The following is a 23,169-nucleotide window of genomic DNA, read 5'->3' on the forward strand; positions in this document are numbered from 1 at the left end:
AGAACAGTATTTATTGTGTACACAGCCCTCATACATTGTACTGTTCCTGCACATGGCCTGTCTAGATATTATATTAGAGCCGAATCTCATCCCGACACACTATAAGTCGCTTGCTAGCGACTGCTAAAAGCGAGATTCTAGATCGGGATGCCGTCATAGGAAACCGTGGTGGTGTTCGTTGCCAGAACTGCGAGTCAACACAGGGTCTGTCATGGGAACTGTGGCAGGACTTAGATTCTGATCATGAATACAAAAGCACTAACTGGCGACTGCGGGATCAATTGCAGTATGACTATAAGGTTACAAAATTCCTTCTTACAATTTAAAAGTGCTAAGCCCTGACCATGTGCCTTTTCACTGCATTAATCAGAAATATAAATGGTTCATAAGTAGTTAAACCCAAAATAAATCTCGGGTTTCTGTTCGTGAGTGTTCTTTGGGTTGGGGGGGACATTGAGTAAAATGACTATGGGCCCCTCGTCTGAGTTTGGGGTGGCCGGACTGACAGGTTCGTCAGGTGAAGTCACTTCGGACCCCTCATATAAGTTCGGGGTAGTAGGCCCAGCCAGTTCGTAGGCTCGGGTGATTGGTCCCTGGGACACAGCCTGTCTGTGATTTGATTGAGCTCGAGAATGGTTTTCCCATGCCTGTATTTATAGTTTAGGTACCTAATTTTTTTTGGAGGGATTTTGGGTTCACAAATTCAGGTCCAGAAGATTTATCCCGGGGTTCATGGAATGCGGTGGCTCCCGTGCATGGGTGATCGGGTTGTTGTGATGGTTGCGAGATTAGTTTGGTGTCATCAGTATAATATAACAGTTTTTTCCATTTGGTAGCCTATTCAGGTAGTTGGTGTGCCTGATGTGGGCCGCTATTTCGCGCGGAGTGATCCACTTTAGGTTAATACAATTTATTCATTTTAATTTTGATTGATAAATACTACTTCATGTTCTATAAAAAAAAAGTGTCAGTACCGTAAAGTTTCGAGTATTTGTAATCGGAACATTGTTCATGTAGCCAATCACTATCGACCGTGTTTATATCGACAACCTGCCAAATAATGCTGTTCAATGTTGACAAACATGCCACCGAAATGACGTGGTGTGCAATAATTGGTTGTGTGTCAAATTTTTCAATTTGATAGCTGATAAGTTATATGGGAATTTGTAAATAATGAATTTTAGTACTCGTAGTTTATGAAGTGTCTACGTGAACACAATGGTTCCGTATTTTGCCCTCGTGCTACTATTTGTTTTTGAGGCTGAAAGTGATGTCCGGAGTTTTGATGACACTGTACTGTACAAAATTAATTGGCTCGGGAGAGATGAACAGAATATTTTGGTAAGAAAAAATATTTTTGATAAGTTACAGGTCTAACTTAATGTCTGGTATTTCATATCTGAACAATATATGGGTTTCCACGTCACGTAATATATACAAAATTACTTTCATGATAGTTTACAAGGTAATCGTAAACCTAGCCTAGAGAGGCTTTTCGGAAAATTCAAAACATATGCTTATCTGCCTCTAGTGGTTCCAAGAGTCCAACAGATAGTAGGGAACATAATTAATGATGGTCCCTCCCATATGTGAGTCCGTGCCACCTTGCTTGGTAAGCAGATGGATGTAGAAACTTGCGTTGATTGTGGTAGGAACAGCACTGAGGAGGTACCAACACCACAGACACGTAGATTGTGGAAGTAACGGGTCTAATAAGCCATCACCTGACCATATCATTCATTCATTCTCCCAAGGGGCTTGGGGAAGGGGGGAAAAGACTCTAGCGCTAGTTAGTGGTTATGTGAAGGACTAGCCGATGCTCGCCTGTGCTTGATTATGGCAGTCTAGAGGAAAAACACACTCACACTGCTAATTATTCACGCCCCTCGTGAAAATGGCAATTCCGCACCTTCGACAAGAAAAAAAAAAACAATTTTGAAAATCTACTTATAAAACAAATGATAAATGGGGAGAAATAATTTTCCAGAATTAAATTAGACTATACCTATATTTAAAAATAATATTCTGAAATTTTTAAAAAAAAATATTTTGTACCAAAAAAAATACACGTGATTTATGGGAGTGGGGGGGGGGGGGGGGGTAAGTAGTCTGAAACCTCACCACAAATCACTAGGGGGGGGGGGGGGGGGTTAAAAAAATTTTGCTAAAAAAAAAAACATGTGATTAATGGACGTCCCCTTACTGTTGTGTGTTTTGTCTGGATCGTGTTCCGTTCGGGGCGAGCACAGCCGCTTCGGCTGGGCGTTTGTGCCTTGTCGGTGGGGGGTTGTTCACGGAGAGTTGTGAGGCGCGCGTGTTCCCACCAGGACGCACAGCTGCCCGAGGCGGACGCGATGCTCGTGACGACGCAGAGCGACGAGCGGTACAAGTGCCAGCTGCCGCGGACGCAGGAGAAGGCAACGGTTCGTAAACCTTCTGCCTCTGTGTGGTTGTTCCAATACTTCACGTCATCTTCTAGTTCAATCTGCTCTCGTTCAATTGAATACCTAGTTCTGAAAACTGCTCTGCATTTTATTTTTAAAAGTCATCTCTCAACTATAATATGTTTTAACATTTTCTTAAATTTTCCTTCTTTTTTTTTAATTTTTTATTTTCCTAAGACATTAATTTGTGTCTATCGACAATTTTTCTTAGCGGGAATTTTGAATGTAATTTATTTTTTTCCCAATATTATTGATTAGTATAGAAGAGTATATAATGTTAATAGTTTATTTTCCGGATTTATCAAAATCCATAAATTGCACTATGCACACTAATGAATATTGATTGTTTTTATATGTAAAGGATAATTTATATGTACTTTATTGCAAATAATGTTGTTAGTATTATTTTTAATGTTAAATCATGACTGTTTATAGCTTGTAAGCAAAAACAACCATTGTCATGTGACTATGGTTTTTCTTACTGGAAAGCCAACTGACATTGGTTGTTTTTGCAGAAGTGCCAACATTTCATGCACCTGTATCTGAGTGACTATGGATGTTTTTGTGGAATATGAGATGTCCATAGACAAATGACACAAATGTTATTCCCAGTCTACTAATAACTCAATTTTGGAATTTTTTGACATTGGTTGATTTTGCCAGAAACCCTTCAATTGTAGACATTCCATCAGAAAAAAAATATTCAGTGTTAAACACAAATTATCATTTCACAGGAGAACCTAGCTGTTTGTAGCAGTGGGTCATTATTAATACCGATACACTTTAATTAAATTGTGCTCTATGCTCATAAGATAAAAAAAATTATTTTGAAGAGATATAAAAAAGATTGTTGACAAAAAACAGTTGATACCGATGACTCCTTAAAAATAAAAATGAATGAAATTAAATGATGCTCTCGATGTAAACACAACAGGAAAACGTATTTACAAAAGTTCCCATTCCAAATTTCACTTTTCAAAATACACTGTTTTATGATGGATTTGAAAAAAAAAAAAATTCATTACATTACAAATTTGTGTCGCTTTTATGTCTCGACATACAGCACAGTGCTAATGGCAGAAATATATGTGCATTGGAAAGAGAGAGAGAGTAAATGCGAGACGAGCTATGCACGTGTTAAGCACAGGGAATGGAAACGGGCGCACACGCTACCACCTCACAGTCCGTGCAGTTCTGGTGAGAGTCAGGGGCGCAACGACTACATTTCCAAAGGGGGAGGTGGGGGTGTGTGCAATATACCTTTTTATAAAGAATCATAGACCCCCCCCTATTTAAGCGGGGGGTCCGGGGGGGGGTCCTCCCCCGGGAAAATTTGTATTTCAAGGTGGAAAATGATGCTATTTAAGCAGTTTTACTATCTAAAAATTGATTACACAGCACTCTTTCTTTGCCCCTGTTTGCCCCCACTTCAAGGTTTTAGAGGGGGGGCAAAATATCCTTACCCCCCCCCCCCCCCAACCCGTTGTTGCGCCCCTGGTGAGATTGCGTGGCACTAGGACTTTTTGCTTCTCCCCCCAGGGCGCGGTGGAGACCTACAGCGGCCCGACTGCCCTGGAACTGCTGCGGACGCTGTTTGAGCAGCAGCACTGCTCCTACCGGGTGAGTGCCCCGCGCTAAGTCACAACGCACACGTACGGCAGCAGGGTTGCCACAAGCACACGGAACAGGGAAGATCCAGGGAAATCCAAATGGTCGTGGAATACCTGGGAAAGTAATGTGAATCACCTAATATTTATGGAATTTTTTTTTTCTCGTATCGGTATAAATTAAGTGGGAAATACCGCTTCTGCTGATGTTTAGACAGACACTTCAGAAAACGATATACATATTGTTAAATATCACAAATTCAATTGATTATCCTTCTCATGAAATCCTGGACTTTTTACTGTTTACATGTTTTAAGTGTTTTAACATTCAAGTTTGATAGCCTACATTCAATAGTTTTAGGTGAAGCAAAAGCAATTTGTTCACAAACACTGCGTTGATTTTACTATGCTGCCATTTGTTTTGGTGTGCCTGTATATATAATATCTGGACCAGGGTGGCTGGGGGAAGTGTTGGTATGTTTTTCTGAGCCGAAATTTCGCGTATGGACGGGCCAGTGTGGCAAGGTGCTTTTGTCGTGACGAAGGATCCGCGAAGACCCTCAAAACTCTCGTCCGCAATCGTTCAAGGATTTGTTGGTCCGGATTTGTTGAGTTTAATGCATCATTTAATTGCATAACCCTGTTTGAGGGAACGCTGCATCTGAAGGGTAAAAGGCTACTGATGGGTGGCCGGAATCTCTACCTATGCACACCACTTCGATGGGACTTGTCACAGCGCTCGGTGGACGTTACTGAAATCACGCTCTGGTTACTTTAGGAGCACGCCTCGTGAGTGAGTGAGCCGTGGCGTGTGGTGTTCGCAGCTGGAGTCGTACTGGACGTACGAGGTCTGCCACGGCCGCTACATCCGGCAGTACCACGAGGACAGGGAGGGGAAGAAGGTCAAGGTGCAGGAGTTCAACCTCGGCAAGTGGGACAAGTCGGACGCCGCTCGGATCAGTGAGTTGAACTCCGTAATGTAATGTAGGATCCACATGACACTAGCCAATACGCACAGGTCCTTTTTAATTCATGGACTTAGGATGTTCCTTTTAAGGCCATCTAAACCAGGAGAAGAATCTGTCATAGTGTTCAGTGCCCTCTCAACCTCTTCTATGAGTAAAATTCGACTTATATCATGCTGTGTATGTGTCTGTTTCCTCACCTGTGGAGGGTTATCAAAAGCTGCATACAACTTCTTACAGGCAGTGACAAAGACCTCTACAGCTGAGACGATGATGTCGTCAGAGCATGATGCTCAGAGTGGAGTGATCAGAAGTGGGGCGCTCCATGGCAGAGAGGGGGTAGGGCATCTGGAATTAGGAGCTCGATGGCATGTTCACACCGTATCACACACTTGCGCGCTCACGTACTTGCACACATTCTTCCACCTCTATCTCTTTGAAAGTTTCACTTCCAGTGACACGCGGTGGCAATGCATCCGTGGTGTTTTTTCGAAGTGAAACTTATTTTTGAGGTGCGGCGAGAGTAAAAATTTTCAAGGCCGAATTTCAATGCAACGTTTTGGTTAAAATTTTTGTTTCTGGTGCAAAAAGGACAGAGATTTTTTTTTTTATGATTTCAATTAAGTTTTTGTCAAACTCTACTTGATTCCATGATGTATCCAGCATTTCTGTGCTATATGGTGTAGTAACTTTCATTTTGGTGTTGTGCGGGCGGTGTTTCGATGCTTGTCAGTGTCGGTTCACCTGAGGGTTGTGAGGGTTGTAGGGCGACGGCGGAGGGACGGGCAGAGGGTGCGTTGTGCGCAGACGAGTGGGAGCGGGCGCTGATGCGGGACGGCCGCCCGGCCCCCCGCAAGAAGGTGGACTCGGCGGAGACGCCCTACCTGCAGCTCAACATGACGGGCGGTACGATGTGCGACCTGAGCGGGCAGGCGCGCCTCACGGCCGTGCTGTACGTGTGCCACGCCCGGGCCAAGCACGAGGTGGTCACCTTCAAGGAGGTGTCCACCTGCGAGTACGAGACCGTGGTGCTGTCGCCGCTGCTGTGCGGCCACCCGCTCTTCAGGTGCGCGTGTCTTCTCCCCCTCTCTCTCCCTCCCACTCCCTGCTGCGCATGCTCCGATTCTCTCTTTCACTCTCTCTCGCGCTGGCTCCCGATCGTCTGTCCCGACTCTCTCTCTCCCACTCTCTTTCACGCCGTCCTTTTCTCTCTTTCGCACCTTCTCCTACTCTCATTCACGCTTGCTCCGATTGTCTTTCCCAACTCTCTCTCCCACTCCCTTTTGCGCTGTCCATTTCTCTCTTTTATTCTCTCACTCTGGTTCTCTTTCACGCTTTCTCCCGATTGTCTTTCCCAACTCTCTCTCCCACTCTCTCTTGCGCATGCTCCAATTATCTTTCCCACTCTTTCGCGCAGGCTCAAACTGTCTTTCCATCTCTCCCACTCTCTTTCACGCTGTCCTTTTCTCTCTTTTACTCTCTCACTCTGGTTCTCTTTCACGCATGCTCCAATTCTCTTTCCCAACTCTCTCTCCCACTGTCCTTTTCTCTCTTTCACACCCTCTCCTACTCTCGTTCACGCATGCTCCGATTATCTTTCCCAGTCTCTCCCACTCTCTTTTGCGCATGCTCCAATTCTCTTTCCCACTCTTTTCTCCCATTCTCTTTCACATTCTATTTTTTTTATCTCTCTTTCACTCTCTCACTCTAATTCTCTTTCCCACTCTCTTCTACTCTCTTTCATGCATGCTTGAATTCTCTTTCCCACCTCTCTCTCCCATTCTCTTGTACACTGTTTTTTTCTCTCTTTCACACCCTCTCCTACTCTCGTTCATGCACGCTCTGATTGTCTTTCCCAACTCTCTCTCCCATTCTCTTGTACACTGTCCTTTTCTCTCATTCACACCCTCTCCTACTCTCATTCACGCACGCTCCGATTGTCTTTCCCAACTCTCTCTCCCACTCTCTTTTGCGGATGCTCCAATTCCCTTTCACATTCTCCTTTTTTTATCTCTTTCACTCTATCACTCTAATTCTCTTTTCCACTCTCTCCTCTCTTTTTCATGCATGCTCCAATTCTCTTTCCCAACTCTCTCTCCCATTCTCTTTCACACTGTCCTTTTCTCTCTTTCACACCCTGATTCTCTTTTACACTCTTAATCCTATTTTAGCTCATGCACGCTCTCTTTCCCATGCTCTCCCATTCTCTCTTGCTCTCTCTCCCACTCACTCCCATAATCCCGCTAACTCCCTTTCTATCTCTCTCACTCTAGTCTTCTCTCACCCACTTGCCCTTAACTTTTTCCCCTTCCCCCCCAATCTTCTTTCTATCACACTTTTATCATCACTCTCCCTCCCTTTTTCTCCGTGCACTCTCTTATGCTACAGTAGCCAGGAAATTGGAGGTCTCATATGGGAAGAGGGAAACTTGAATCTCTAGCTAGTGGTGGGTTTGGGATGTAACAGGGTTAAGGGAAGGAGGGGGGGGGGGGGGTTGAGTGGCCAGGGGGTCAGATAACTCTCCCCAAGGTCACTCAAATTTTGTTCCTGGATAGGTCAAACTTGGTGAGTGAGGGACGAAGCGAGACACCGTCAGGATATATTTGTGAATTGATCACCATTCATTTGTCATCCTTCTCTAATTACATCAGTGTCAAGATACATTTTAACCCAAATCCATTAATTCAGGTAATTTGCTTCCTCTCTGTGAGCGTGGAATCAAGTTAAGCTCATTCCAGCACTGTCTTTGTTTCAGTTACACTTCAAACAATTGACAGTTGATGTACGTTTATCACATACACACCGCCCGCCGAAAATGAATGTTTTCACAGTTTAAATATTACTGTACAACACAACATGTGTTATACATGTTATCATTTTACTCTACAGGAAATGGAACAAGAGTCACAAATTGGTTGCAAAAACTCCTCTTGAAGAGAAGCTGTGAACTAAATCAGAAATGTATCAAACGTGCTGTACATTTGAATAAACACTGTATGCATCCAGGCAAGATTTTATGTTTTTTTATTTTTAGTCCAGTTTTGTTTTCAAAACAAAGGATTTTGGTGTTATTGTTTTATTTACTTAAAATCTGTTTTGTATTACTTACTCCACCAGAATAATGCTGAAATTTACATGCTGCACTTTTGCGATAAAATAATTTGTAATAAATTGGTTTAAAACAGGTTTATTTAGAATAATAAAAATAAATTAATGAGCATTACAGTGTGACTATTACACCAAAGCTCCCGCTAAATGCAGTGGAAATGTAGCCTGTTAATTCAGCATCTGACGATAACGGAGTAACCAGATCCCGCCTCCAATCGTGACCGCTCACAGCTCGGCTGCGAATGGCTCCTGTGCAGTTACTGTGCCAGTAACACCAGAACGTACAGTGAGTGAGCAAACATGCCGTTAAATTCCGTGTGTTGCGTTGGTTTCCCGCAGGCCCCAAGAGTCCGACGAGAACCCGATAAACTGCTTTGCGCTGGAAGGGACGCCGAAGAAGCCCAGGAACCTGGTGGCCATGGAAGCGGAGAGCATCAAGCTGCGACACCAGAAGTACACCGTGAGTGTCCGCGCTATCTCGTCGTTCCGTGGCCGGCCGTGCCGAGAGGGAACGGCCCGCGTGGTTACCTTTGCACTGAGAACGTGTGTTGTGTGTGTGTCAGTTTTGGTTTATACCTTATTTATCACTTCACTCCTACCTTTGAATTTATATACTGTATAGAAGTCGCCAGCCCAGGTTAAAATTTCTAATACAGTTTTGAGGTAGTTGGTTAATTCACCGCTGCAATCGCCACCATCTCTAGGGCATCGACTTGTGGTGGTCCCTAGCAGACAAGTCTCAAACTCTTCAAACACCCCTTCCCCCTCCCGTTGAACGACCTTGAGCTGCAGCGAATGATTGATGAGGGGTGCGGGGAATGACAGCGGGCGACAGTGCTGCGCTCTAACGTGTAAATAACAACTAAGACGATACAGGGTGTTACGGCAGCGCACTGCAGCGGTGAAGTTCCCAAGCTGCTCCTCATACGCTTCTGAAATTGTAGAGTAAATCCTATCCACTCGCGACTTCTATACAGTATATATATTCAAAGCTCCTACAGTGTGGCATTCCAATATTTAATTATTTTTTTTAACTTATTTTTTTATGTTAAATTTTATTTATATATTTTTGTTGGTATCTTAAGTGTTTCATGAAAACAATTTCAATTTTTTAATTTTTTTTTATGATATATCATTTTTATAATTATGCTAATTTTTTTTTGTTTGAAATATAACAGAATCGGTATCATATTATGATGTGTTAATGAGGTGAACATTTATTTCCACAGGATGAAAAGTTGCAGAAGATATATGCTATTTTCTCAGTAAACAGAGGCGAGCCAGGACAGGTTTGTTCCAAATTTTTTTTTCATTACGACAGAACGAACTTGCCTTCGGGCATTGCTTCCTTTTGTCTGTCTGCTCTCTCTCTCTGTCTTTCTAGACCTGTCCTTTGTTGCCCGTGTTCCTTTATGACCGCCTTAGACGTGGCTGTCTGCTCGTCGCATATTTGGTTGCTTTACGTTATAAGTTTCTTGAGGTTTTGTATAAAATGCTTGAAGTTGATGATTTTTTTTTTAAATGTTAACTAATTTGGGTTGACTTTCATTCTAAACATACAATTACTGCTGAGAAGTTCCTTGGTGTCAAGTCATATTTAAACGACAGTATTGTATTAATTAAAATATGAAAATTTATGAATAATATATATATTTTAGAAAAATACTCAGACCAGGTGGGTTGTAAAAATCAATTAATCTCCTCAATTGAAAATTCACCTCCTCTTACCTCATTTTTTACCATACAATTTCAGATATTTTATTCAAACACAATTTTGACCAATTTAATTTTTTTTGTTCAAATAAGTTGTGGCTTGTAGCACTGTAAAAAGAACACTTTTTTGTTGGGTAGTCCGAAATTTTTTAGCCCCTTCAGTGTCATATTTTTTAACTGCATATTCGACGTCCTGAAAAGTCGTCAATACTGAAGTTTTATCTTATTTGTAAAGAAAATTGCACACAGTATATAATAGCTATAAAAATTATGCAGGCATATATGTTTAAAAAAAAGAATCCAACCAAATTCAAAGTTCAGATGTGCACCACTGCCAGGTATCAGATACTCAGCGTCCGGTTACGGAAACTACGGAACGTTGCGCATTTGTTACGAAAACAGAGACGTTTAAGGACTCTCTGGATTCAGTGATTCATACGAATAATATTGCACATGTATTTAATTGTAATAAGGAGGTAAATCTTTTGAAAAGTATTCAAAATAAAATATGAACCCTGGAACTTATATTAGCTTTTAATTTTTTTTTTTTCCTTGGTTTACAAACCTTTGTAATTTTTTTAATGTTTGTTATTTTTTGCAGAGTCTAATAGGTATGTATCTGGTGTTGTACTTTGTGGGGTTTGTCTGATGCGTGTTCGAATTGTGTGCATTGGTTGATTACTGTCGGGTGCAGGGCCGGCGCGTCTGTACAGGCGAACCAGGCGACCGCCCGGGGCCCCAAGTAGCTGGGGGCGGCGCAGCACGACACATAACAGCTGATATAACATGTTTAACGATTATTGAAACTAGATGAAAATGGAATATTTGTAACAGTAACAGTTTGGAATGTTTATATTGATGTAAGTATAATTATTTAAAGTCCACGGTGACCTGTTGATGATTTGTAATAAGTAAAAAAGTAAAAAAGTAAAAAAGTAAAAAAAAAAAAAAAACAAGCCTGCTTACATTTGATTGTTGACAAAATATTAGGCTTACGTTATGTGTTTTGAGGCAAGGACAATTTTTTTTTTTGGGTGTCCGTGGGGAGGGGGAGGGGGGGGCATTAAGGTTTTTCGCCTAGGGCACCAATTTACCTTGCACCGACCCTGGTCGGGTGTGCATCGGGTGAGGTCTGCAGCAGGTCTGTGTGTGGTTGGGGAGGGTGGAGGAGGGGGGGAATATTACCCCTCCCTAAGGACCTACACGGGAGGGACCGAGTGCGGTGTCGTGTGCCCCCCTCGGCAGGACGGGGAGCCGCAGGTGGTGAAGCTGGAGATCCGGCCGCTGGAGGTTCCGGACGGCCACGGCGGCGACGGCGTGGTGGGGACCCTGAGGCCGGCCGCGCCGTCCCCCGCCCAGGACGTGTCGCCCGCCGCCAGCTTCCTGTCCGGCAAGGACTGCCTGCAGGGGGTGAGCACCTGTCCGTCCCGGACCCCTACATGGCCGTCCCGGACCCCTACATGGCTGTTCCGCAAAGCCTTTCGGCAACTCGTACACATGTTCTACAAACAAATTGATAAAACATTACGTAGAATAGAAGCACAACAACTACGACCAAGTAAAGTTACTTTTTTTTTTTTACAAAGAAAGGGCAACAAAAAAATGAAATTATTGGGACTGGAGCACTCGATGGTAGAGAAAAAAAGGAAAAGGGGGGGGGGGGAGGTTTCTAGGCGTAAGGAATGGGATACAAAATGGCAATTTTACATTATAGCACATTTGTACATTTGTTTACTTGCACACGCACGTAGTTGCTAACTTGTACACTTGCATACATTCTTGTACATTTTTGTGCTTTCTAACATGTGTGCCAGCCTCGCACCCATGTTTTTTTTTTTTTGTTTTCGTATGTATTTGCACGTGATGTGTATGAGATAGGTGGCTTTGATTGCTGTGCGATCTTTATTGCAAGACAAACCTGAACGTAATGACGACATGTAACCCGCTATTTTCATTCTGCTTATAACTAGTTAACTAATGCAGATTTCGAAATGATGCTTGCTCGATATGCAAGATGACGATGCCCTTTTCGAAACTCCTTTTCTTCGAAAACGTGCACAAATTATATGGTTTTTATGCTTATCTTTACTAGTACGCGTAAGTGTATTGTCTAGGTTTGAACCACAAATTTGTGCACGTTTTTCGAAGATAGGGGCTTTGATAAAGAGCGTCGTCATCTTGCATGTCGAGCGAGCATCATTTCCGAAATCTATGTTAGTTGATTAGTTGTAAGCAAAATGGAAATAGCATTGAATCTCGTGAGGTTGACGCGGGGTTGCGTAGTGCCCCTGAAACACTGGAGTGGCCTCTTTAAGTGTTCGTGTTTGATGGTGTCGGGGAGTGCGCGAGCCGGGCTGGTGTTGCTTGTCGGCAGGGGAGCGGCTGGTGGAAGTACGAGTTCTGCCACGGGGACAAGGTGGAGCAGTTCCACGAGGAGCGCGACGGCAGCCGCGTCACCATCAGCCTGGGGCGCTTCGACCGGGACGAGCACCTGCACTGGCTCGAGCGCAACCCGCACAAGCGGCCCCGGCCGCTGCCCGGCCGCAGGCACGTGTCGCACTTCTACTCGGGCGGCGACTGGTGCGACAAGGCGGAGAAGCCCCGCCAGACCGAGGTCCGTGGCGCTCGTTGGACAGCGAGTGCACTGGTGTCAGCTTTCCGTTGAAGTATTCTTGGAAACCTTTCCGGTGATTTACCGGGAAATATCTCACGGAATCCCAATGCATGGATATTAGTTTTCCGGAAAAGTCTTCTTGAAGACCTTTCCGGTGATTTACCGGGAAATATAATTCACGGAACCTCAATGGATGGATATCGTTTTTCCGTTAAAGTGTTCTTGAAGACCTTTCCGGTGATTTATCGGGAAATATCTCACGGAACCCCAATGCATGGATATTAGTTTTCCGTTTAAGTATTCTTGAAAACCTTTCAGGTGATTTACCGGGAATTATCTTTCATGGAACCTCGATGCATGGATATTAGTTTTCCGTTAAAGTATTCTTGAATACCTTTCCGGTGATTTACCGGGAAATATATTTCACGGAACCTCAATGCATGGATATTAGTTTTCCGGAAAAGTGTTCTTGAAGACCTTTCCGGTGATTGATTAAGATATCTTTCACAGAACCTCAATGCATGGATATTAGTTTTCCGTAAAAGTGTTCTTGAAGACCTTTCGGGTGATTGACTAAGATATCTTTTACGGATCCTCAATGTGTGGATATTAGTTTTCCGGAAAAGTGTTATAGAAGACCTTCCGGTGATTTACCGGGAAATATATTTCACGGAACCCCAATGCATGGATATTAGTTTTCCAGAAAAGTATTCTTGAAGACCTTTCCGGTGATTTACCGGGAAATATAATTCACGGAACCCCAATGCATGGATATTAGTTTTCCGGAAAAAGGTTCTTGAAGACCTTTACAGAGATTTACTGGGAAATATAATTCACGGAACCCCAATGCATGGATATTAGTTTTCCGGAAAAATGTTCTTGAAGACCTTTCCGGTATTTGACTAAGATATCTTTCACGGAACCTCAATGCATGGATATTAGTTTTCCGGAAAAGTGTTCTTGAAGACCTTTCCGGTAATTGACTAAGATATCTTTCACGGAACCTCAATGCATGGATATTAGTTTTCCGGAAAAGAGTTCTTGAAGACCTTTCCGGTAATTGACTAAGATATCTTTCACGGAACCTCAATGCATGGATATTAGTTTTCCGGAAAAAGGTTCTTGAAGACCTTTCCGGAGATTTACTGGGAAATATAATTCACGGAACCCCAATGCATGGATATTAGTTTTCCGGAAAAGTCTTCTTGAAGACCTTTCCGGTGATTTACCGGGAAATATATTTCACGTTACCTCAATGGATGGATATCATTTTTCCGTTAAAGTGTTCTTGAAGACCTTTCCGGTGATTTATCGGGAAACATCTCACGGAACCCCAATGCATGGATATTAGTTTTCCGTTTAAGTATTCTTGAAAACCTTTCAGGTGATTTACCGGGAATTATCTTTCATGGAACCTCAATGCATGGATATTAGTTTTCCGTTAAAGTATTCTTGAATACCTTTCCGGTGATTTACCGGGAAATGTATTTCACGGAACCTCAATGCATGGATATTAGTTTTCCGGAAAAGTGTTCTTGAAGACCTTTCCGGTGATTGACTAAGATATCTTTCACAGAACGTCAATGCATGGATATTAGTTTTCCGTAAAAGTGTTCTTGAAGACCTTTCGGGTGATTGACTAAGATATCTTTTACGGAACCTCAATGTGTGGATATTAGTTTTCCGGAAAAAGGTTCTTGAAGACCTTTACAGAGATTTACTGGGAAATATAATTCACGGAACCCCAATGCATGGATATTAGTTTTCCGGAAAAAGGTTCTTGAAGACCTTTACAGAGATTTACTGGGAAATATAATTCACGGAACCCCAATGCATGGATATTAGTTTTCCGGAAAAGTGTTCTTGAAGACCTTTCCGGTAATTGACTAAGATACCTTTCACGGAACCCCAATGCATGGATATTAGTTTTCCGGAAAAGTGTTCTTGAAGACCTTTCTGGTAATTGACTAAGATACCTTTCAAGGAACCTCAATGCATGGATATTAGTTTTCCGGAAAAGTGTTCTTGAAGACCTTTCTGGTAATTGACTAAGATTCCTTTCAAGGAACCTCAATGCATGGATATTAGTTTTCCGGAAAAGTGTTCTTGAAGACCTTTCTGGTAATTGACTAAGATACCTTTCACGGAACCTCAATGCATGGATATTACTTTTCCGGAAAAGTGTTCTTGAAGACCTTTCCGGTAATTGACTAAGATACCTTTCACGGAACCTCAAGGCATGGATATTAGTTTTCCGGAAAAGTGTTCTTGAAGACCTTTCCGGTAATTGACTAAGATATCTTTCACGGAAACACAAAAATAAATTTTACCAACTATTTTTTACCTACAAACGAAACCAAGTAAAACACAAATTTTGTATTTTTTTTTTATCACCTAATTCCTCCCTTAACGTTTGAGGATTTGTTACGATACGTGCTGCTATCTACCAGCTGATAGGAACAAAATTTTGTGGTTTGAACGGTGCCTTCCAATCTGCATACAATGAATTATTTTTATAATATATATATATATCAACATATCTTAAATAATGTAAATCTTATGTTAGTAATCGAGAAAAAAAAATTCCTAGAATAATACGTGGTTATATTTTTTTTCCAGGAAATTTGTGCAAATATTAATAGAGTTGGTGGCTTTTGAGTTTACTCCTGTCGCTCGGGCGCAATACAGGCATGCACGCACTCCGTGGCGGTAGTTGCAAACAGAGATATAAGAGAGCATGTGGGAGAAACTCTATTGACCGAGACTTAGACCTGGTTTTTTTAAGTAGTTATGGGCCCGTCCGCTAGATAGTAGTTTTCATAATATATTGCCGACATTACTACATTAATTTATTAGGAGAAGTAATGTATAAGCTATTATCAGGCAAACAAACCAGTGAAAAATTCACTCTATTTAGGTAGCCACTAATTTTGTGGTGTGTAATGAAATGAGTTTTTGCACCTCCTTCTCCTTTATTTATTACATGACGGTTCATTACAAAACAGCATTAATTATTTTCGCATCGATTAAATTAGTTTTGCGCCGCCAAGGAGATAACTTAATATAACCAAAAAAACGTATATGTTCCGATTTTTTTATTTGCTGGTAGTTATGGGCCCGCCCAACAGATAGCGACACATGTCGCGTGAAACATGGTTTCAGTTTCCACTGTAAGAGTCGCACTTCTATATCTCCCTCCTTGTTCTGTGTAAGAGAGTTATGGTTGGGGGGGGGTTTGTCCTGAATTGGAGTGCCGCAGTGTGAGACACGCATTGGGCTCTAGGGAGGTGCCTAGCCTGATCGACGTTATAAATAAAACTGTGTGTGTGTGTCTCTCTCTCTCTCTATCTGTCTGTCTATCTTGTACATTTTCATTAAAAAAAAAAGTAAGCATATATGTATTTACAAATCTGATGGCATAGCTGACCTGTTTGCCCCATAGACTTTGATTTTTCTTTTTTTTTATTTACAAGCAGGGGGCAGTTAGTTAACATGCCAAATATTTCCTACATGGTTCTTGTTCAGTGTTTAGTATGCAAGATGTGCAGATTAAACATCATGTTCAAACACCCAAAGTTGCATCTACAATTTTTTTTTTTTTTTTTTTTTTTTAGTGCAGCAAAATATTAAAGTGAATTTTGTGTTCAACTGTGATTCAAATTAAAATACAGTAAAGTCTTGATAGTTCAGACTATGTGGGATCTGCCCTGTCTGATTCACCAAAACTTTGAATTAAACAGAGTTTGCCCTAAAATGCTCGTAATACAAGTATAATGTACACATAACTATATAAAAATTTTTCTTCATAAATATAACTTTTTTGACAGCTTGATTTTAGTTTTCGTGCTATTGTGTAAGTTTTTAACCTAGAATTCAAAATTTATTTATTGTACAATACAAAGAAAAACCACAGTACGTTTTAAATTCCGTCCAGATCAATAGTGTCTGGACGATCATGGGCCAGATTAGCTGGACTTTACTCCATTCGATAATTCGTCACAAAGTGTGCAAGTACTTATCATCATTTGCAACACCATGTTATTGAAATTATTTTTGTTTGTAAAATGATGATTATTCCTATAGATATTGCCATATTGGATGTTTTATTATTACAAATGTTATCTTTATTGTAATGTTAATTTTATGCAAAGGGTAGTTTATTTAAAATAATTGTTTTGGGAATTGTTGATAGATTGTTTTCTTCCTTTGAAGTCGTAAGAATTTTTAAATTCTTTTTTTTTATTTACAAGATAAATTATTTTTTTTATAAATTATTAAAACTAGTGTTAATAAATTTTATCTTGCTTTTAATTGTTTTTTTTATTTAGTTATGATCATTTTTTAATTACTTTATTGAGAATAGAATATATTGTTTTGTCATTATTTTTATTTATGTAATGTGTAGTAAATTTGATTTGTATTTCATGATGTACCTATATAATTACGTTTTGAGTTTGTGAATATTTAACGTATAATTGTTTAAAATAATGCCAAGCACGGTTAATATATGCAAACTGTGTCTTCAAAAACATTTCTCGACGCGAACCACATGTAGTTTATGCACTGACCGCTAGAATTCATTGCTGGAGCAGCAAACCTTAATGTAGACTTTTGTGGAAATTTTCACTTCTGTCTGCAGTCCTCATGCTTTAAAATATTTTTTAATTACGTACTTAATTGAGAATAGAATATATTGTTTTGTCATTTTATTTATTTATGTAATGTGTAGTATTTTATTTGTATTTTATAATGTATGTATATAATTAAGTTTTGAGTTTGCGAGGAGGCTACATTAAGGTTTATCTCTTCCAGCAAGACTGATTGGTGATGTTGATCAGGGGTGCAACAACAGGGGGGGCAAGGGTATTTTGCCCCCCCCCCTTCCCCCCTGAAACCTTGAAGTGGGGGCAAACGGGGGCAAAGAAAGTGCTGTGCAATCAATTTAGATAGTAAAACTGCTTAAATAGCATCATTTTCCACACCTTGAAATACAAATTTTCCCGGGGGGGATCGATGATTCATTTATAAATAGGTATATTGCGCCCCCCCCCCCCCCCTTTGGAAATTTTGTTGTTGCGCCCCTGGCCACAAGCGCACAGGACAGGGAAGATTCAGGGAAATCCAAATGGTCGTGGAAATACCTGGGAAAGTAATGTAAATCACCTAATATTTCTGTAAAAAAAAATTTTTCTCGTATCAGCATAAATTAAAGTGGGAAATACAGCTTGTGCCGACGTTTTGGACACTTCATGAAACGATATATTGTTAGATTGTTGCGATGGTGATGGTGGTGAATGTGCGCAGGTGAGGCTGAAGTGCGTGGAGAACGAGTCAGGGGCATCCGTCGCCCTGTTCCTGCTGGAGCCCCACACCTGCGAGTACGTCCTGGGGGTGGAGTCCCCCTTGGTGTGCGGGCTCTTGCCCCGCGTCGGCCCCGACGGCCTGTTTGAGGCCGAGCCGGAGGACGACGGGGCGGTCGTCTCCTCGGAGGACGACGCGGCTGGCACCCTCGCCAGCGGGGACGACTAGGCCCCGCCGCGACCCGCGGACTCTAGCTTCCTGCTCAGCGGCGTTCTAGTTTGAATCAAATACGAATATCAAAATTCGAACTGTAAGAATGAGAATTATAAACCCCCCGCAAAAATTTTTATTTCACTATACACAACAATTACACAGTGAAAAGAAAAAAAGTAAACGTGTAGCGTGTAGCGTCTTTAGGGAAATTAGACGAATAACACTAAAGTGAAAGGTTGGTGGTTGGATTAAGTCAGCTGCGACAGGTAATCATGGGCAAAATTTTGTTGAAATATTCGAAATTTTTTGAAAGAAAAATTTTAAATTAATATTTTTCCATGGTATTCGATACAGGATCAGAAAAAGAGAAATTATTTTAATAAACAATGAAAAGGGAATATATAAGGGAAGTGCAGTATGTGAAGATACTTTTAGAGGGTGGGTTTAAAAAGAATGTACAGTGTGCATCTTTATCTTAGAGTAGCCAGGGGTTGGGTATTTAGGGGTTCAACCCCCCCCCCCCCCCCCCCCTAGCACCAAATCTTGAATTAATTTCTTATTCATCACCCAAACAATTTTCATATTAAAATCAATAACATTTTTACCATTACAATATTTAAATTTAAGTACCAAAAACTGCTAAAATAGCACTATTTTACACCTTGAAATCCAAATTTTCCTGGGGGAGGACCCCTGGACCCCCCCACTTTAATAAGGGGTGGGGTGGGGGGGGCGCGCTTGCTTCTTAACACCCCCCATACACAAATCCTGGCTACGCCACTGTATTATGCTATGAGTTTCTTGAGAATGGTGAATGTTGGATTAAGCACTTGCAGTTTAAGAATTTTTTATTTTTTTTATTTTAAGAAACACAATTACAGCCAAGAAGTTGCTTGGTGTCAAATAACTTTTAAAAAAAAAACAGTTCTTTTTGTTCAACAAGTTTCCTGTATTTGTTATCCAAATGCGGTTCTTCTGTTATTTTTTTTCTGTGCTATCAAAATGTTTTCACCCATGCACCGGTCTGTCTCATATACCTATGTATGTGCATAGTACATGTTTATAACGTGAATATATATAATACACACACGCATACGGTACATACTAAACATTCTTATTTCTCCTAAAAATAAAGCTGCCCCCCATCTCGCAACATTTGACAGTTTGTCAAAAGAACTCGCATTTGTATTTGATTCAAAGCATTGATAGATATTGTTGCTTTTTTCTTCTTCCTTCTTTTAAAACTTTGGTAAAACAATTTGTGTGTTAAATCGACAGCTGGGAGTGTGTTTTTTTTTGTGAAAATTAACTCGGAAGATGGCGACTTTTCCTTGTCTGTGATAAGTGATTCATATTACCAAAATTGTGTTACAAATTACTGTTTGAAGTTCAGTTGAAGAGGTACATTTGTTGTAAAATGAAGGCATGTTTTTTAAAGTGTGAAGGTTGTTTTTTTTCCTGAATGCAAAAGTTCTGCTGTTTGTTCAGTATGTTTTGATTTGAATACATAATTTGGATGATAAATATTTATACAAATTGAAATCATGATCCAAAAGAGTAATGTTGGTATAAATAAACGTAATTAATATCCAATGTTGTTAGTTTTAATTATGTATTTATTTTTTAGTAAATACTAAATATCAAATAACAAAATGAAAAGTTGTATAGCAGTCATTGCTCTGAAGTAATTATATGCTTATTTTGGTATGACTTTATAAAGCTAGTCCATAATAATTTTGTCTTTGGGTGCTGTGCTTATAAACTCCGCTGGCAAGATGACACCTAAATCCAACATGTGTAGTTTCATGCAATAATAGGACCTGTGCAAGTATCAGTTTTTTTTAGTTTGAATCAAATACGAATATCAAATTCGAATTGTAAGAATGAGAATTAGAACCCCACAAAATATTTAATTTGTTATACGTACATAACAATTACACAGTGAAAGAAAAAGTAAATGTGTAGTGTAGTGTAGTGTCTTTTGGGAAATTAGACAAATAACACTAAAGTGAAAGGGTGGTTGGATTAAGTCCTGCAATAATTATAGGCGAAATTTTGTTGAAATATTCATGGTATTCAAACAGGATCAGCAAAAGAGAAATTATTTTAATAAACAATGAAAAGGGTATATACAAGGGAAGTGCAGTATGTGAATATACTTTTAGAGGGTGGGTTTAAAAAGAATGTACAGTGTGCATCTTTATCTTATAGTAGTTATGTATTAAAAAAAAAATTTAAACAAGAAAATCTTCCGTGATTCCACATTGTCCTGTTCATAATCAAATGAATATTGGTTTTTTAAAAGTATTAACATTCAAAATATAATCAAATACAAATAATAAAGATTAGTTTTGATATTAAAAAATTTGAATTTTCGTAAAGCCTAGTAATACATAATACAACGTAATAATGAAAACGTCTCATGTTGCGTCTTTTTGTTGAAAAGGTCGGCAGATGATTGCTTCTAGATGTATTGAAGAGGGCAGCATCCAAAGTGTTGAATATGTGTCGTGTAAACACAGTGAAACTTCCTTGAACGGACCCTTTTTAAATCAACTACAGATTAAGCGTCTCACCTACGCGGGTGCACATATGGTGTGCAAAAAAAAAAAAAACACGCAACTTTTAAAAACTACATAGGTACTTCAGATATCCAATTGGGGTCTGTGTACAGAAAAATCATTTAAGATTACGTATTCTGAGGGCAGATGAGTAATTTTCAGACATGAAACATTACGTACAGATTCTTGAAAGCACTTAAGGGACTTGCATTACACCTTTATCCTCATTTCTCCGCCATATAATGTGGTTATCACTCAAATCTGATTGTCGTCCCATGTACTACAAAAGTCCAAATCGCACTTATCATCCCGCCTCGCACATACACAGATACACACCCCTGACTAGGCGGACCTCTTAACATGGGCTGTGTCTGGGGCATAACCTATAAGCAATAAATTCCAAGAAATGGACATGGAGACCTGTTTCGGATAATTAATGTAGGTACATCAATATTATTGTCAGTGTCTTAGTGTAGCTGTTAAAATCGTTTTATGTGCATCCCATGATGTTGAAATGGTTAGAGAAGTGTCGGAAATGCACCAGGTAAACGTCTTCTTCGTGTTCCCCACAAATTATTATCCTGGTTCGACGATGGGACAATGTCAGTTATCTTCCGCTTGGGCGGCCTCCCTCTGGATTCTATGGTCCCGTCTGTTGCAGTGAATGCTCTACACGAATCACCCAACTTAAGAAATTTCCTTGTGGCATTAAATTAAACTAGGCAAGCATGTAGCAAAAGTAATAATTCTGAAGGATAGCCTCTTTTCCCTAAAAAAAATTATGAGAAGTCAGAAATGTTTTTAAAGTGAAACTTATTTGTGAGGGGAGCAAAAATTTGTTGAGCGTTACGAAAATTCCGATGGCATGACGGGAAATAACTAGGTATGTGGTTGTGGTAACCGGGAGAAGACGAGGGGAATAGATAGGTACATACGTGGTGGGGGAACCGATAGGAGACAGCAGAGAAAGGTAGAATTGACGCAGCATACTTGCACTTTCGCGCACGGTTGTTTCTTGGGGGTGGACGTCACGCTATCCAGGGTGTCCAGTCAGTACTTTCGTACTAGATCTAGTACTTTTATAACTTTTTTTAGTGGTTTAGTACAGATCTAGTACATTTTTCTTTAATATAATAATATTATTGTAACTCCAATATGTTTTATTATTAAGCGTAATTATTTTTAAAAAAAAAAACTATGGAATGTATGTGTGTGTGTGTGGTGTGATATTTAAGTTCGAGCATTGCAATGCCATAATAACTTCCAAATTTTTAAAAACCATAACAAATTATAATTTGGTACGAAATAATTTTTCCTTGTGGACACCCTGGCGCTATCCCCACTCCGGGGCCGTTGGTGCGGGCGGTGATCGCTGGAGCAGCCTTGAGCGGGCTCCACGTGGTTGAACCCCGCCATGTTGCAGGGATAGGCGGGTCCCTGACTTGCTGGCATCTAGTAGGGGAGTCTATTAGGGCAGAGGGCAACACAACGGGGTTTGAGCTTATTGTAGTGCACAGCGTTACGGACCACATTCGCAAGACAATATTGCTCTTGCAAGTATGTGTTATTAATTTAATTACTTGTGTAAATCAGTATTGTTTTAGCTGTGCAACTAAATATTTCTGCCGGTATAACGCTTTTCACACTTTAGTTTGCAATGTTTAGTAATTTAATTGGCTAAATCAAACACTGTATTATGATTATGAACCCACATGTGTGTAAATATGTTAAGTTCAACTAAGAGGCGTGAATATTTCTGGATCGGAGTGTAGCTGTGTGTGACTGTGGCTCAACGAAGTAGCATCGAGCTAGGTCCAGTTCATATGCCGTGTTGTCACTTTCACGTGCCAGATACCTACCTCAGACTGCACATGCCCATTTGGACAATTACCGTATTTACTCGCATATAGGTCGTGGCAATTTTACCAGATTTGATGGGAAAAAAATGAAGTGCGACCTATATGTGAAGAAAAAATTTTTTTAAATTTTTGAGAAATTTTTTTTTGCAATATTTTGTTTTAAAATGCGAAAAATAAGTTTATATAGGTATAGGCAAATTTATTTACAATGTACACATACAGTGAAACCCCTTATTTATGTTACCGTTATTTACGTTTTCCCGTTATTTTCACTATATTCTTCAGGTCCCGTTTAGTTCCCATTTAGTCCAATACAATACTTTCACGCAAATTACGACTCAAAAATCGAATCCATCCCGCTATTTACGTCACGTATCAACCATAAACAACCAGAAAATACCGTGAGTACTTAAAGAGTAGATAAGATTAGCTAGTAGGCCTAAAAACACTAAAAACATAGTGAAAAACGTAACGTTTATAGTCAGCAATGAACATTTTAAATCGCAAAATATACATATTTTATAACATGAAAAGTTGCTTTTATTTCTAAACATGTAATAATTTAAGCCTAGGCGTGTAAAAGTCCGAGTAATTATAGCAGGAGACAATCTAAAATGCACGAGAGAAAAACGTAAACTCACGAATGTATGAACGTGGCTGATTGTTAATTTCTGATACTGTATTTATGTCACAACTTAGCCGAAATACTGGTACGAGACAAACTTCACAAGATAAAATGAGCGGAGTCTTGGTAACTGTTTTATACGTATTTTATAATTTCGTA

General features: G+C 40.2%; 1 protein-coding gene across 1 annotated transcript; it reads left to right on the top strand.

Moving 5' to 3' along the window:
- The first annotated feature begins 1,009 nt into the window (after window positions 1–1,009).
- On the top strand, window positions 1,010–19,558 carry LOC134541057 (endoplasmic reticulum lectin 1). The gene is made up of 10 exons (XM_063384199.1): window positions 1,010–1,341; window positions 2,328–2,423; window positions 3,984–4,064; window positions 4,876–5,011; window positions 5,824–6,082; window positions 8,464–8,584; window positions 9,354–9,413; window positions 11,083–11,247; window positions 12,212–12,451; window positions 17,756–19,558. The coding sequence occupies exons 1-10, from the start codon at window positions 1,219–1,221 to the stop codon at window positions 17,978–17,980; spliced, it is 1,506 nt and encodes a 501-aa protein (XP_063240269.1). The 5' UTR covers window positions 1,010–1,218; the 3' UTR covers window positions 17,981–19,558.
- The last annotated feature ends 3,611 nt before the right edge of the window (window positions 19,559–23,169 follow it).

The sequence above is a fragment of the Bacillus rossius genome, chromosome 18, assembly GCF_032445375.1.
Source record: "Bacillus rossius redtenbacheri isolate Brsri chromosome 18, Brsri_v3, whole genome shotgun sequence".
In the NCBI taxonomy this organism is placed as follows: domain Eukaryota; kingdom Metazoa; phylum Arthropoda; class Insecta; order Phasmatodea; family Bacillidae; genus Bacillus; species Bacillus rossius.

Excerpts from the sequence above, each read along its gene's own strand:
- LOC134541057 (XM_063384199.1), top strand. The coding sequence starts at position 1,219 with ATGGTTCCGTATTTTGCCCTCGTGCTACTATTTGTTTTTGAGGCTGAA. Across the intron at positions 4,065-4,875 it reads AGCAGCACTGCTCCTACCGG|CTGGAGTCGTACTGGACGTA; the intron begins GTGAGTGCCCCG and ends TGGTGTTCGCAG. Across the intron at positions 11,248-12,211 it reads GCAAGGACTGCCTGCAGGGG|GGGAGCGGCTGGTGGAAGTA; the intron begins GTGAGCACCTGT and ends GCTTGTCGGCAG.